Here is a 14,521-nt window from a genome sequence, read left to right on the forward strand (position 1 = left end):
TCTTGGAGCTGAAGTCCAAAAATTACCATGTCAAGTTTTTTTGATATATTAAAAGAGAGATGACCCTATCCTTCAGGAAAGTTCCTCAATATACAACCTTTGGGATAAAAAGGAAACCAGAAAATCTCTTGCCCAACCTTGTTAACCTTCTACAAGGAAACCATTGAGTCTCCCATTCTCCCATTTACCTTCTGTGGCCACGATGTACAGCAGGACTACTGCTAATGCAAGGAAAACGGTCCTCATGATAAAGCTCGAGTTGGAAGATCCAGTGAAGGAGAAGACAATCACCAGTCTGGATGAAGAGTAAGGTCCAGAGTCCTGCTATTTATGGAGGGTTCAATGAATGAAGGCGGAAAGGCTTGGAGTTGAGTGACGTCTGGTCTTTTGTCTTTGGTTATCACGGTGTCTTCCTGACCTCAATGAGAAACACAAGAAGAAATTTTCATGATATTCTCTTCTCACTTTCCATGAGGAGTCCACTTGGTGCCAGGTGACAGATTGTGCCATTGTCAATATCAGATTCTGCTTTTTCAAAGAGATAGAGTTGATCTTAATGGCACTGCAATCAAGCACGTCAAGTGCAGAGAGAAGAATGAGAAATAAAAGATTGATATCAAGTTGATAGCTATCATGATGAATCTGGAACAACATTTTAATTGGAGACAATGGAATCATTGAAGGCCTCTCTCCCTGCTCCCAGAATCCTTTGCTTTATTTTTAAAAAGTTCTCAGAACCTGCCCTGGAATAGAATTATGCTGAAGCCCAACTCATATCTTGAAGAACTGCTATGTCAAATATTTTGATGTGCCTTTGAAAATGAACAGAAAACTTCATATATTGGATTGCTTGCACTGCCTGAATCCCCTATTTTAACAGCTCTGCTACTTACCAGATGTAGTTTTACGTAGTTTTGAGTCTTAAATCCCTAAAGAGTTTAGTTTGAAGGCATCTCCTTCTGTATTTGCTCCATCAGTCGTGGAGACTTACATGTTACCAGAGGCTAGATATGTTTTTTGTACTTCATCTCTCAGAACCTTTCATCTAACATGGCCACTAGATATGCCGGCTAAGGTATTCTTGCAATTATTTATTTATTTATTTATTTATTTACAGTATTTATATTCTGCCCTTCTCACCCCGAAGGGGACTCACATTATATACATATAGGGCAAACATTCAATGCCCATATGCACATAGAACCAAGACAGAGACAGACAGACACAGAGGCAATTTAACCTTCTCCTGAGGTTCGATTCTGGCCACAGGGGAGAGCAGCTGCTTCATCATCCACTCTGACAGCACTTCCTCATTCCAACGTTGTAAATTAGTTAAATTTGCCTCCCCACTTTTTTATAAGTGGTACCTTATTTCCTACTTGATAGATGCAACTATATTTCGGGTTGCTAGGTCAGCAACAAGAAGGGGCTATTTTTTATTTTTTTAATTGATGGGTGCTCACCCCGCCACGGACTGGCCTCGAACTCATGACCTCATGGTCAGAGTGATTTATTGCAGCAGGCTGCTCATCTGCCTGCGCCACAGCCCGGCCCAAAAACAATATGTCCATGTGAGCCCAAAAACAATATGTCCATGTGAGGACCTACTGGAAATTCCACCTTTGAATGTTGACTTCCAAAACTTCCACAGAAATCATGCCTCTGGTACTTTATACTACTGCTTTTGCTGTAGTTGGGAATTCAGGAGAAACAATAGCAGCTACAACAAAGCCACACTCTTTCTTGCCTCTCTATGAATCTCTAGATACTCAGAGGTGACTTTATGATCAGCTTCTACTGGAAGAATCACCCTGGAGGACATAGAGATTTTAGAGTAGTGATCTCTCAAGGAATGCCAAGATCAGTGGTTTTCAAAGTGTGCTCCACGGGAGGGTTCCACAGTGTTCAAGTAAAGGGGGTATAGCAACATGTAGTAATGGAAAGCAGAACAGAGCATCAGAAAAGTTATTAAGCCATTTAAAGGGATGTGTAGGCAAGAAGGAAGATGGAAGCATGGAGAGAGATAAGCATGTACTTTTGCTACTTTTGTTCAGTTATTCTTGCAGCAACCTAAGCCGAGTATGATTTCCCCCATTTTTGCACAAATAAGTGTAAAGCTGAGTAAAGGTGTTATGTGATTTCAGTTCTGCTAAAACCATGGGTTTGAGGCCTGGAGTGCTAAGTTTCCAAGGACCAGATAAAACTTTGCTGGGTTGAAGGCAAAATCAGAGGTTTTATTCTCAGTGGTCAGAGAGGATGTCAGTGGAGACAGCACTTGAAAGAACTGACATACAGCCACTGCAAACATACATTTTATTTATAGTATTTTGACAGGGATTCAAGACTGCCACACTGGCTCAAAAATGTGTCTGGCTAGAATCCATTCTGTGATTGCTCCAGGGGTCCATCTAATGTTATCAGTAGTTGGTCCCCGCCATGACGGGAAAGTTTAATAAATAATTTGATTATTTTGAAGATTGTGTTCATTTATTAATCCACTTCAGAGAAGGGTGCAATTGGAAAGATATGCAGTGCAGCAATAATGAGCTGAAATAATAATAATAATTTTATTTTTTGCCCTCTATTTCTTTCCTTGTGACTTGAAGTGGGTTACAACATAGTGGTCCTGATATATTTGCTCCAGTCAATACAATAGGTGACAGTCCAGAGAAACAAAGGGTGCTTTAGGGTGTTGGCAATTTTCAACAGGAACCCCATGGAGAAGTCTGGTTTAGTGAAAGGGATGAGGAAGCATTCCCAGGAATAACTCAGAACATATCAGAGTGAGATAGGAAAAGACCCAGAGGTTCTAGCACAAACCCATTGTGTGTCTTCTGAGTCTTCCAGATGCACTGTGAAGGGATTTCAATTATGGGATTACATCCTGAAGTCTGAGGTGTGGTGGGGTAACAATCCAGGGAAATTCATGGAAGGTTATTATAGAACAAATGGAAAAGGTAATGTGGGCTCACTGTATGATCTGATGGAGTCACATCTCATAATTCACAATTTTGTGGTGTGAGTAGTTCATTTTAAATGTCTTCCTTAAAATGTATATGTTTCCTGCATGAAAACAGGGCAGACTCCATGCTGAGTAAAGTGGACTCTTGGTATTCACTAGAATTTCATCCAGGACACACACTGTGAACAACAAAATCTGTGAGTGCTCTAATCCTATTATAGTATACCGTATACTCGAGTATAAGTTGACCCGAATATAAGCTGAGGCACTGTTGCACCCCAAGGCAGCGCGAGCACTCGAAAACCAGGCAGGAGCCAATATAACACACAAGCTGTTTATTGAAGCAGAGTAAATATATAGGTCTATGCGCATTTAAGGTGGAAAGTCAAAGTAAGAAATAGTCCATAATATATATTCTATTGCAATTCAGAAAGAGTTCATCAATGTCCAATTTGTAATCCACAAGTGAAGCTCGATAGCTTCCCTTAGTATCACAATTTGTCCATGAAACAATAGTGGAAAATAAGCACTGCAAATCCGCTTGAAAAGTCCCGTAGCAAAGTCAAAGAAGCAAGGTAAACAAAGCAAAGTCAATCTCAATTCAGGAACAAGGAAATCGCGGTAACAAGGCAAGGTCTACCTGGGAGTTGTGGCTCTGTGTGGCTCTCCTGGAACTGGAAACTCAGCACAGATTCGGAAGACAAGGCAAGGAGTTGGAAACTGGAACCTTTTCTGAGGAAAAGCAATGTTGACACCACAATGAGAATACAGTGCAGAGTACTTTTAACAGAATCCCAAGTCTGTAAGAATTAGGGAGTACAGGGCCCACAAAAAGTTCTCATGGGAAAACTAATCATTATCTAGTTTGAGAGCGAGTCTTTGACTTCTTCTCAATCCTTGTTTTCTACTTCTATCTTGGGTAACAAAATCTCTCCGATTAAAACTTCCATTCTCCCCCAAGTCTGTACCATCTGGTGTAGTTAACGCTGGAGAGAATTCGGAATGTTTGGCAATTAGCGTATCCGGCACCTGCAAGGCCATGGGGCCTGAATTCTGAGCAGGAATGTCTTCGAATTCCACCTCCTCATCTGTTTCTGACTCCAACTCTCAATGAAACCTGGCTGAGCCACAACAGGCACCTAATTTTACCACAAAAAAAACTGGGAAAACTTATTGACTCAAATATAAGATGAGGGTGACAAATGCAGCAGCTACTGGTAAATTAAAAAAAAAATAGATACCAATAAAATTACATTAATTGAGGCATCAGTAGGTTAAATGTTTTTGAACATTTACATAAAACTGTAATTTAAGATAAGACTGTCCAACTCTGATGACCGTATATACCAAATATAAGCCGACCCAAATATAAGCCGACCAGGACACTCTCTCGAATATAAGCCGAGGGGAGCTTTTCGGCCCTAAAAAGGGTTGAAAAACTTGGCTTATATTTGAGTAAATACAGTATGTAATGGTGTAGTGAAATGTCCCATAAAATAACCCTGTCAAGTCCATTATAAAATGCTGAATTGGCACTTATTGTCTTGCTCTGGAACTGGTTTCTTCTTCTATTTTACGTGTGGAATCTGTTTTGTGCCAGATGATAGCATATGCCAATCTCTTGGCTTGGCTGTGAGATTTTAAAAAGATATAATGGACAAAGCCTGCCTTAACAGCTGCTGGGATCAAAAACGTCAGGCTCGCCTCCAAAGAGAGGAGTAAGATTGATATCAATACTGCGGCCTTTGAAGAAGATGGTGAAACTGGAACCTGGAACAATTTTTTCATCAGAAGCAAACAAATGTTTATGGTCTCAGTTTTTTCAGAGGAACAATGCAAATGTCCATTGGAATCAATCTAGGAATGAAAATTTGTACAGAAGTTTAAAAAAATCTACAAGTTTTGAAAATTATCTAATGTCTTGTTTATAACTGTCTTTAAAAGTGATTTCAAAACATGATGTGCTCCAGGGTATAAAATGCAAACCAATGGATCCACATTACAAGTAAAGAGGTTCCATTTAAACATCAGGACAAACATCCTAACAGTAAGAGCTTTTTGACACAAGAGGACATCCTTTGGGGTTACTTCGGTTGTGTTATTCTGTATGAAAGGAGGTTAGAGTAGATGGCCTTTGTAGTTCCTTCCAACTCTAAGGTTCTATGAGTCTATGGGTGCATCTACACTGTAGGTGTAGGAGTTTGATATCTCCTTAACTGTCATGGGTCAATGCTAGGGAATATTGAGAGCTGTAGTTTGGTAAGACACTAACACTCTTTGGCAGAGAAGACCTCATTAAACTTCAGCCTCCATGGTTCCATAACATTGTCCCATGACAGTTAAATAGTGTCAAGTTGCATTCATGCTGGAGTATAGATGCACATTAAGACTCCATGACCGCCTTTGAGGTACAGGCAGTTCCCGAGTTAGAAACATCCAACTTAGAAATGACTCATAGTTAAGAACAGGGCTCAGACAAAAGGAAGTGAGAGAAATCTACCTCCAGGAAGGGAAATTAACTCCTGAAAGCCTCATCATGGGGAAACTGAAGCTTTATCACCAACCCTTGTTTCCAAACAAGCCAAATTTTTCAAAATCCAATTATCGAAGGTAAAGAAAGTTAAATGAAATCTTCTGAACAGGAGCACAGACAGCAAAACAAACACCAAAAGGGTGTTAATCTTTCCCTATGCTCCCTCTCCCTCTCCCCCCCCCCTCTCTCTCTCTCTCTCTCTCTAAATATATATATATGGAATGCGATTTCCTGCTTCTTGGCAGGGGGTTGGACTGGATGGCCCATGAGGTCTCTTCCAACTCTACTATTCTATGATTCTATGATTCTAAGGTTTTCTCTTGACATTAAGTTTAGTTGTTCCGACTCTGGGGATTGGTGCTCATCTCCATTTCTAAGCCAAAGAGCCAGCATTGTCTGTAGACACCTCCAAGGTCATGTGTCCACCATGACTGCATGGAGCACCATTACTTTCCTGCTGGAGCAGTACCCATTGATCTACTCACATTTGCATGTTTTCGAACTGCTAGGTTGGCAGAAGTTGGGGCTAACAACAGGAGCTCACCCTGCTCCCCGGATATGAACCACCGCCCTTTCAGTCAGCAAGTTCAGCAGCTCTACGGTTTAATCCTCTGTGCCACCGGGTGCTCGATATGTATGTGTGTGTATGTATATATACACATATACATATACATGTACATATACATATACATAGGTGTGTGTGTGTATAGCTGGTGAACAAAAGGGTACTCAGGGTGTTGGGAATTTCAATGGAGACCCCAAGGAAGGGGGGCGATTTGGTAACATGAGAGATGTTCCCAGGAAGAGAATCATATCATATCAGAGAAAACAGCAAAAGACCCAGTGGCTTACTCATAAGACCATTGCGTGCTCCGTGTGTCTTCATGGGATATTGTGAAGGATTATGCTAACTAAGATGTAGCCATCTTAAGGTCTAAAGTATGCACAGTGAATGTACAACATTCTCAGGGTTCAATGAAATACAGCATGAAGCTGTGAATGAAGTCAATGTGGGCTCCCTAATTCATCACTATGGAGTTGATCATTATGGGCTCCAGTTTTCAACTACATAATGAGTACTACCCTATTTTCCCTAAAATAAGACATCCCCAGAAAATAAGACCTAGTAGAGGTTTTGCTGAATTGCTAAATATAAGGCCTCCCCCGAAAGTAAGACCTAGCAAAGGATTTTTTTTGGAAGCATGCCCGCCAAACAGAACACCAGAGCATGCAGGATCGGTAAATGTACATACCATAGATTGTTGTACATGGAAATAATGGTAGTAACAAGAAATTCTTGATAGGATTCACAGTTTGGCTGGTTATGCTGGTTTGTGATGACTAAATGCTCTTTTTTTTTGTTCAACAATAAATGTGAATTCTTCTTCATGAAAAAATAAGCCATCCCCTGAAAATAAGACCTAGAGCATCTTTGGGAGCAAAAATTAATATAAGACACTGTCTTATTTTCGGGAAAGCACGGTACCAATGCAGGTAATTCACAGCTACACCATCCCTGACAAATCACTGGCATCAACTTAACTATTACAGCACATATATTGTTAAGATTAAATGATAACACTGAGCATCCATTTTAGGATAAATCGCTGACACTGGGAAAACATCTTGTGAGGAACCTGTACTTGCTAACTGTTCTAACAGTTGCTAACAGATGGACTGGATGAGGGTTAACAAGCTGAAATTTAATCCAGACAAGACAGAGGTTCTCCTGGTCAGTTGTGAGGCCGATCAGGGTATAGGTTGGCCACCTGTGCTCAAGGGGTTGTGCCCACCCTGTAGACGCAGGTCCACAGTCTGGGGGTCCTTCTGGATTTAGCACTGATGCTTGATGCTCAGATGTTGGTGGTGGCTGGGAGGGTCTTCACACAGATAAAGCTTGTGCGCCAGCTGTTGACCATACCTCGAGATGCTTGTAGAATCATAGAATCATAGAATAGTAGAGTTGGAAGAGACCACATGGGCCATCTAGTCCAACCCCCTGCTAAGAAGCAGGAAATCGCATTCAAAGCACCCCCGACAGATGGCCATCCAGCCTCTGCTTAAAAGCCTCCAAGGAAGGAGTCTCCACCACGGCCCCGGGGAGAGAGTTCCACTGTCGAACAGCCCTTCTCACAGTGAGGAAGTTCTTCCTGATGTTCAGGTGGAATCTCCTTTCCTGTAGTTTGAAGCCATTGTTCCGTGTCCTAGTCTGCAGGGCAGCAGAAAACAAGCTTGCTCCCTCTTCCCTATGACTTCCCTTCACATATTTGTACATGGCTATCATGTCTCCTCTCAGCCTTCTCTTCTGCAGGCTAAACATGCCCAGCTCTTTAAGCCGCTCCTCATAGGGCTTGTTCTCCAGACCCTTCATCATTTTAGTCGCCCTCCTCTGGACGCTTTCCAGCTTGTCAACATCTCCCTTCAACTGCGGTGCCCAAAATTGGACACAGTATTCCAGGTGTGGTCTGACCAAGGCAGAATAGAGGGGAGCAGGACTTCCCTGGATCTAGACACTATTCCCCTATTGATGCAGGCCAGAATCCCATTGGCTTTTTTAGCAGCCGCATCACATTGTTGGCTCATGTTTAACTTGTTGTCCACGAGGACTCCAAGCTCTTTTTCGCACACACTGCTGTCAAGCCAGGCGTCCCCCATTCTGTATCTTTGATTTCCATTTTTTCTGCCGAAGTGAAGTATCTTGCATTTGTCCCTGTTGAACTTCATTTTGTTAGTTTTGGCCCATCTCTCTAGTCTGTCAAGATCGTTTTGAATTCTGCTCCTGTCTTCTGGAGTGTTAGCTATCCCTCCCAGTTTTGTGTCGTCTGCAAATTTGATGATCGTGCCTTCTAACCCTTCGTCTAAGTCGTTAATAAAGATGTTGAACAGAACCGGGCCCAGGACGGAGCCCTGCGGCACTCCACTTGTCACTTCTTTCCATGATGAAGACGACGCATTGGTGAGCACCCTTTGGGTTCGTTCGCTTAGCCAATTACAGATCCACCTATCCGTAGTTTTGTCTAGCCCACATTTTACTGGTTTGTTTGCCAGAAGGTCGTGGGGGACTTTGTCGAAGGCCTTACTGAAATCCAGGTAGGCTACATCCACGGCATTCCCTGTATCGACCCAACTCGTAACTCTATCGAAAAAAGAGATCTTGGCCATGGTGGTCCATGCCTTGGTTACATCCGGATTAGATTATTGTAATGCACTCTACATGGGACCGCCTTTGAAGATGGCCTGGAAACGGCAACTGGTGCAGCCTGGTCCCAATTCAAGGTGCAGGTTATGACTTACAAAGCTCTAAACGCTTTGGGCCCCGTCTATCTTCATGATCACATCTTCCCCATGAACAGATGCGGGCTCTCAGATCTGCCGGGGAGGCCCTGCTCTTGCTTCCACCATCGTCAAAGGCATGATTGATGGGGATGAGGGAGAGGGCCTTCTCAGTGGTGGCCCCAGGGAGATCAGGCAAACCCCCACATTGTCCTCCTTTCACAGGGGTCTTAAAACCTGCTTGTTCCAGCAGGCATTTGAGAACAATTAGTCTCTTGTCACAAATCCCCAGTCCCTAGGTCACCAGATAATACTCTATTCTCTGCACCTTATCCATCTCCCCGGCCCTATAGAACATTGCCTAGCACTATCCCATGCCCAGCCTTTTATAGCCTAGTCACGTCCATTTTGTATCTATGTTCATTGGTTTTTTTTTGTTGAATGCTGTCTGATGGAGACTCAATGCTGCTGTTTTCTGTTATGCTTAATTGTGTGTATACGGATTATCATATTTTATGATGTTTTATTTTATTTTATTTTATTTTATTTTATTTTAATGGTACAGTAGAGTCTCACTTATCCAAGCTAAACGGGCCAGCAGAAGCTTGGATTAGCAAATATCTTGGATAATAAGGAGGGATTAAGGAAAAGCCTATTAAACATTAAATTAGGTTATGATTTTACAAATTAGACACCAAAACAACAAATTTTACTGAAAAATTAGTTCAATACGTATTGCGCCAAATTGCTATGTGTGTGTGTGTGAAGAAATCCTTGCAAAGTTGCTTGCAAGCCACGCCTCAAACAATGTATCAGTTTGCTGGCAGATGGCTGGGTTTGTCAGTTGGGAATCTGGGCTTGCAGGGAGAGCACAGAAAGGACAGGCTCTCTAGCTACGGTCAAGTAGCAGTTTGAATATGCCATGCTGGGTATATTGAATGCTGATTGATTAGTTATTGATCCTGTGCAACTGCAAGGACATTGTACGATTGCTGAACTGTTTATCTAACTTCAACTCAACAAGTAAAGTTTCTTTTGTTCTTTCAATTCCTCTGCCTGGTGTGAGTCTTTTGCACATGGTGTTAACTGGACGCTGCTGGATTCCGCTATACTCGCTAACAATACGCAGGAATGTTATGTTTTAATTACTGTATTTACGAATTTAGCACCACAATATCATGATATATTGAAAACATTGACTACAAAAATGGCTTGGATAATCCAGAACCTTGGATAAGCGAGGCTTGGATAAGTGAGACTCTATTGTAGTTTTGTTTTAATGGTATGCTTGCTTTTATATCTGCTGGACTTACTGTCCTGTATGTAAGCCGCTCCGAGTCCCGTTGGTGAGATGGTGGCGGGGTATAAAACAAAGTTGTTGTTGTTGTTGGTATTATTATTATTAAAACCTATCATTCATACTATGTGTTAATCACTACAGTGTTAGTGAAATGCATCTGAAAAGTTCCGGTTGGACACAGCTCTTACAATAGAGATAAGAGGAGGTTCTGGTAATAATTTCTAAAACTACTGCTTTACAAAATGTTGAGTTGTCTCAGTTCAAAAGAATGGAATACACTACAAAGATATTGAGTTTTTAAAACTTTTTATTTTTTCAATAGAAGGAGAAAAATATTTATTTTGCAACTGCTGAAGAAATGGCTGTCACATTCCTCTGCATTGGTTCCCAAGGTGCTCAGCCTTTCTTGTGAGGCTGTGGTGGTGGTGCCCAGTGATGTTTTTTAGGAGGCGGTGGTGGAGGAGGAGGTGGTGGTGGAGGAGGTGGTGGTGGTGGAGGCGGAGGTGGAGGAGGAGGTGGTGGCGGTGGAGGTGGTGGCGGCGGTGGTGGGAGGCAGCACTGATATCCATATCCTTGGGCCGCACAGGCACAGTTTGCAGCAGCATTGACACCATGGGCACAATGTTTTTGACAATATCCAGGATGACAGTGAGTGCCGCATTTGCCTTTGCTTGGATACGGATAGGCTGCAAAGGAGAAAGTACAAGATTAGGCCATGCAGAGACTAGGAAAAGGTTTTCAAGAAGAACTGAGAGCTATCATGGATTCATCAGAGACAGATTCAGCTAAGAGCAGCAGCTTGTGGCTTCCATATTGATTGGGAGGTGGAGCATACAACTGAATTTTACAGTTTTATATGTCAACTCTAAAGGAATCAATAAAAGTTAGCAAGACTGTGTTGTCAAAGGCTTTCATGGCCGGAATCACCAGGTTGCTGTGAGTTTTTCAGGCTGTATGGCCATGTTCGAGGAGAATTCTCTCTTGACAACCTCTGAGGACAATATGGAGAAATTTTCATCTACCTTTCATGAGCACTCATATATGTGTTGGTTACCTCTTCATATCTGTAATTTGGTGCCCTCACATTTCATATTTATTCAGGGATTTAGAGAAATAAGCAGTCACTTTCTCTATCACTAACCCAATACATTAATTTTAAAATAGAGAAAATATTAAAATATTTTTCTGCCTAAAAATATCATCAGGTCTAGATAACAAAGAAAGTAATAAGAAATTCTGGAGGTTTTAGTTAAAACACAGCTCCCCCATTATTTTAAAGTGTTTACTACAGAAACCAATTAAGAAAGCCTTCCCTATTCACAATTTCTGTAGTTATACAGCAACCATGATACCATAAAGGGTTCTACAGGATGTGGAAATGCTACTTTTGGGGCTCTAATTTACCCCACTGACTAGGCTGAGTGCAATTCTATGAGCTGATATACAAAAAGTAACATTTCAAGCTTTAAAATATTATGACAAAGGGAGAGATGACCCTGACCCTCAAGGAAGTAACCCACTAAACTATCTTTGGATAAAAGAGAAGCCAGGGAAGTCCATCCTTGCTATCCTTCTACAAGGAAACCACTTAGTTCCCCATTCCCCCCATTTACCTTCTGTGGCCACAATGCACACCAGGAGTACTGCCAAGGCAAGGAAAATGGCCTTCATGATGAAGCTTGAGTTGTAGGATCCAGTGAAGGAGAAGTCACTCACCAGGTTGGATGAAGAGAGTGGTTGAGAGGACTGGTATTTATGGAGGATTCACTGAATGGAAGGGGATGGGCTTCATGGTAAGTGATTTCTGGTCTTTTATCTTTGAGTTCCACTGTGTCATCTTGACCTCAACTGAAGAACACAAAAAGAAAGTGTCAGAGCAGTATCTTTTTCACTTTCCATGAGGAGCCCCTATTGTGCCAGGTGACAGCAAGTATAACTCCCAAGATTGGGTTCTGCTGTTTCAAAGTTAACAGCTATTGAGATCAATAAAAACAAACAGGAAATAATGAGAGAGACAAGAGTGAAATCAAGTTGATGACTATCATCAAGAACCTGGAACATTTTAGTTCGAGACAATGAGGAGAAGGGCTAAACATGTTGAAGGCCCCTGCCAGACTGCTTTGCTTTGTTCTCAGAATCTAACATGGAATAAAATCATGCAGAAGTCCCTCTCAGATCCTAAAAATGACCTTAAAACATTTAGAAGTGCCTTTCAAAGTGGTCTGAAATTGGCATTTGTTCCATAATTGAGATAGACCTATATAATCCATTCTACCTGCTGTACCACCTCCCAATTCATTTCTGGTTATAGTTTTCATTTTGACCCTGAAACCCCTAAAGACTTGAATGTCTGGTTTGAAGGCATCTCCTTCCATATTTGCTTCATCAGTGATTATGATCGATTTTGCTCATTAGTTCCTATACATTTTTATCCAGCATGGCCACTAGTCATACTGGCTGGAATATTCTTGGAGTGAGAGGCCAAAATCTTTTCTATGTGATGGTCTGCTTGAGATTCCAGCTTTCCTTTAATGTTGACTTCTGTAACAACTGCATGCCTCTGGTATAGTACTGTGTGCTCTTCACTTTTATGAAGTTTAGGGTCCCAACAATACCCACAAATATGGGGAAACTGTGAACAAAAACATGGAGAGACATTTTCAGTCCTCCAAGGTGAATATTTGATCAACTTCCTATAGAAGCTGACCATAGAAGCATCCTAGAGGTTCTGTAGATTCCTAGAGTAGAGTTCTCTTTGTGAAGCTCTAGACTCTTCAGTGAAACTCTATGGTATTGGTTAGCTTTGAGCAGAGGTTGGTGATACAGTCACCCTGGAGGGCCTAGAGATAATTAAAGAGAATATATTGATCAGACCCTTGAATAACCAAATCTGAAAAAGTTCAAAAGTACTAAACAAGAAGGGGGTTCATGATAGATGGAAGTTTCTTGAAAATGAGATAGTAAAGGCACAATTTCAAACAGTTCCAATCAGGATTGGAAATATTTAAAGAAAAAAAATAGATATCTAAAGAACTTACAACTGAATGAGCTTTTTTGGTTATGTTAATAGCAAAATGAAGAATAAGAAAATGATAGGATAACTAAATGCAGAAGATGGTGAAATGCTAACAGAGGACAGAGAAAAGGCAAATTACTTAACATCTTATTTGCCTTGGTCTTCTAAAAAGAAAAACATTGCTCACCCTATGGGAAATGAAGCAGATACTTGATTATAGGAAATGAAGCTCAGAATAAGTAAAGAGATAGCAAAGCAATACCTGGCTAGTTCAAATGAATTCAGATTTCCAAACTCAGATGAACTACATCCAAGTCTATTTTAAAAACTGACAGAAGTAATCACAGAACTATCAGCAATAATCTTTTAAAGTTCCTGAAGAACAGAAAAAGTCCAAGCAGACTGGCGAGGGCATAGGAGGAGGGGAAGACCCAAAAAAATACCACTGGTTTGCCTGACATCTACAACAAAAATATCTAGAGCAGATGATTATTTAGACAGTCTGTGAGCACTTAGAAAGGGATGCTGTTAACAGGAGACTTCATCACATGCAATAAGATCAGTGTTTCTACACACTTAAGAAACTGCAACCGACATTGCCCTTTAACATGTGATAGTAATTCCTCCTTACCCATTTGTAAACATAACGATGACATCACTATGGAGGGAAGAGCTGAGATGGACAATATTGATTTCTTTCTTCTGCTATTACTGCTTTGGGACTGAGGAGGTATAGAAAACATTGAAATATATTCAAAACATTCAGGAGAAAATAGCTAGCATTCTTCTAGAGTCTCCAAAACCTTAGCAAGCTCCCTCTTTCAACATTCCTCCCTCTTCCTGTGTTGGTCATAAAAGTCCTTTTGAACTCTTGCCTCTCTGAAACTCCTGCTGTGCTGTCAGGCTTTTGTTTTGCCTATCAAAAGGTTAGCAGAGAGAGACATATAAGAGAGCTAAAGCCTCATTTCCCCCCCTCCCTCCTGTTCTCAGTTCCACATTTTTCAGGCTGTGTCCGAACTCCTGAGAGAGAGTTCACCAAAGAGAGAAGTTTTTTTTAAAGGAAAATGGGGAATGGACAGTGGGGGGAACAAGTCTTTATTTATTTATTTACTACATTTATATACCGCTTTTCTCACCCCTGGGTGGACTCAAAGCGGTTTCCAATATAATAATGGCAAAATTCAATGCTGAACATACATGTGAAAACCAAATCATAATATCTAAACAATAACATATAGCTATAAACTAAAACCAATTAAGACCATTTAAACATGAAACATAAGCAACATTTAAACATTAAGACATAGAATTAAAACATACTAGTATAAACATTAAAATCACATAATCCAAAATCCTAAACCAAAGCCATTTCATTTGTCAATTGCACATATCCCCTATTTATTTCTCGCACTGCATTACTTTAGTAGCCAAAGGCTT

At 41.1% G+C, this 14,521-nt stretch overlaps 1 protein-coding gene across 1 annotated transcript; it reads right to left on the minus strand.

Moving 5' to 3' along the window:
- Positions 1 to 10,357: 10,357 nt before the first annotated feature.
- Positions 10,358 to 12,532, minus strand: LOC134295517 (uncharacterized). Its single transcript, XM_062968320.1, has 2 exons — positions 11,682 to 12,532; positions 10,358 to 10,754 (listed from the first exon to the last, which is right to left on the minus strand). The coding sequence occupies exons 1-2, from the start codon at positions 11,737 to 11,739 to the stop codon at positions 10,465 to 10,467; spliced, it is 348 nt and encodes a 115-aa protein (XP_062824390.1). The 5' UTR covers positions 11,740 to 12,532; the 3' UTR covers positions 10,358 to 10,464.
- Between the last annotated feature and the right edge of the window lie 1,989 nt (positions 12,533 to 14,521).

The sequence above is a fragment of the Anolis carolinensis genome, chromosome 1 (assembly GCF_035594765.1).
Source record: "Anolis carolinensis isolate JA03-04 chromosome 1, rAnoCar3.1.pri, whole genome shotgun sequence".
In the NCBI taxonomy this organism is placed as follows: Eukaryota; Metazoa; Chordata; class Lepidosauria; order Squamata; family Dactyloidae; genus Anolis; species Anolis carolinensis.

Coding starts and splice junctions, on each gene's coding strand:
- LOC134295517 (XM_062968320.1), bottom strand. CDS start 11,739: ATGAAGGCCATTTTCCTTGCCTTGGCAGTACTCCTGGTGTGCATTGTG. Junction 10,755..11,681: donor GTGCATTGTGGCCACAGAAG/GTAAATGGGGGG, acceptor TCTCCTTTGCAG/CCTATCCGTATCCAAGCAAA.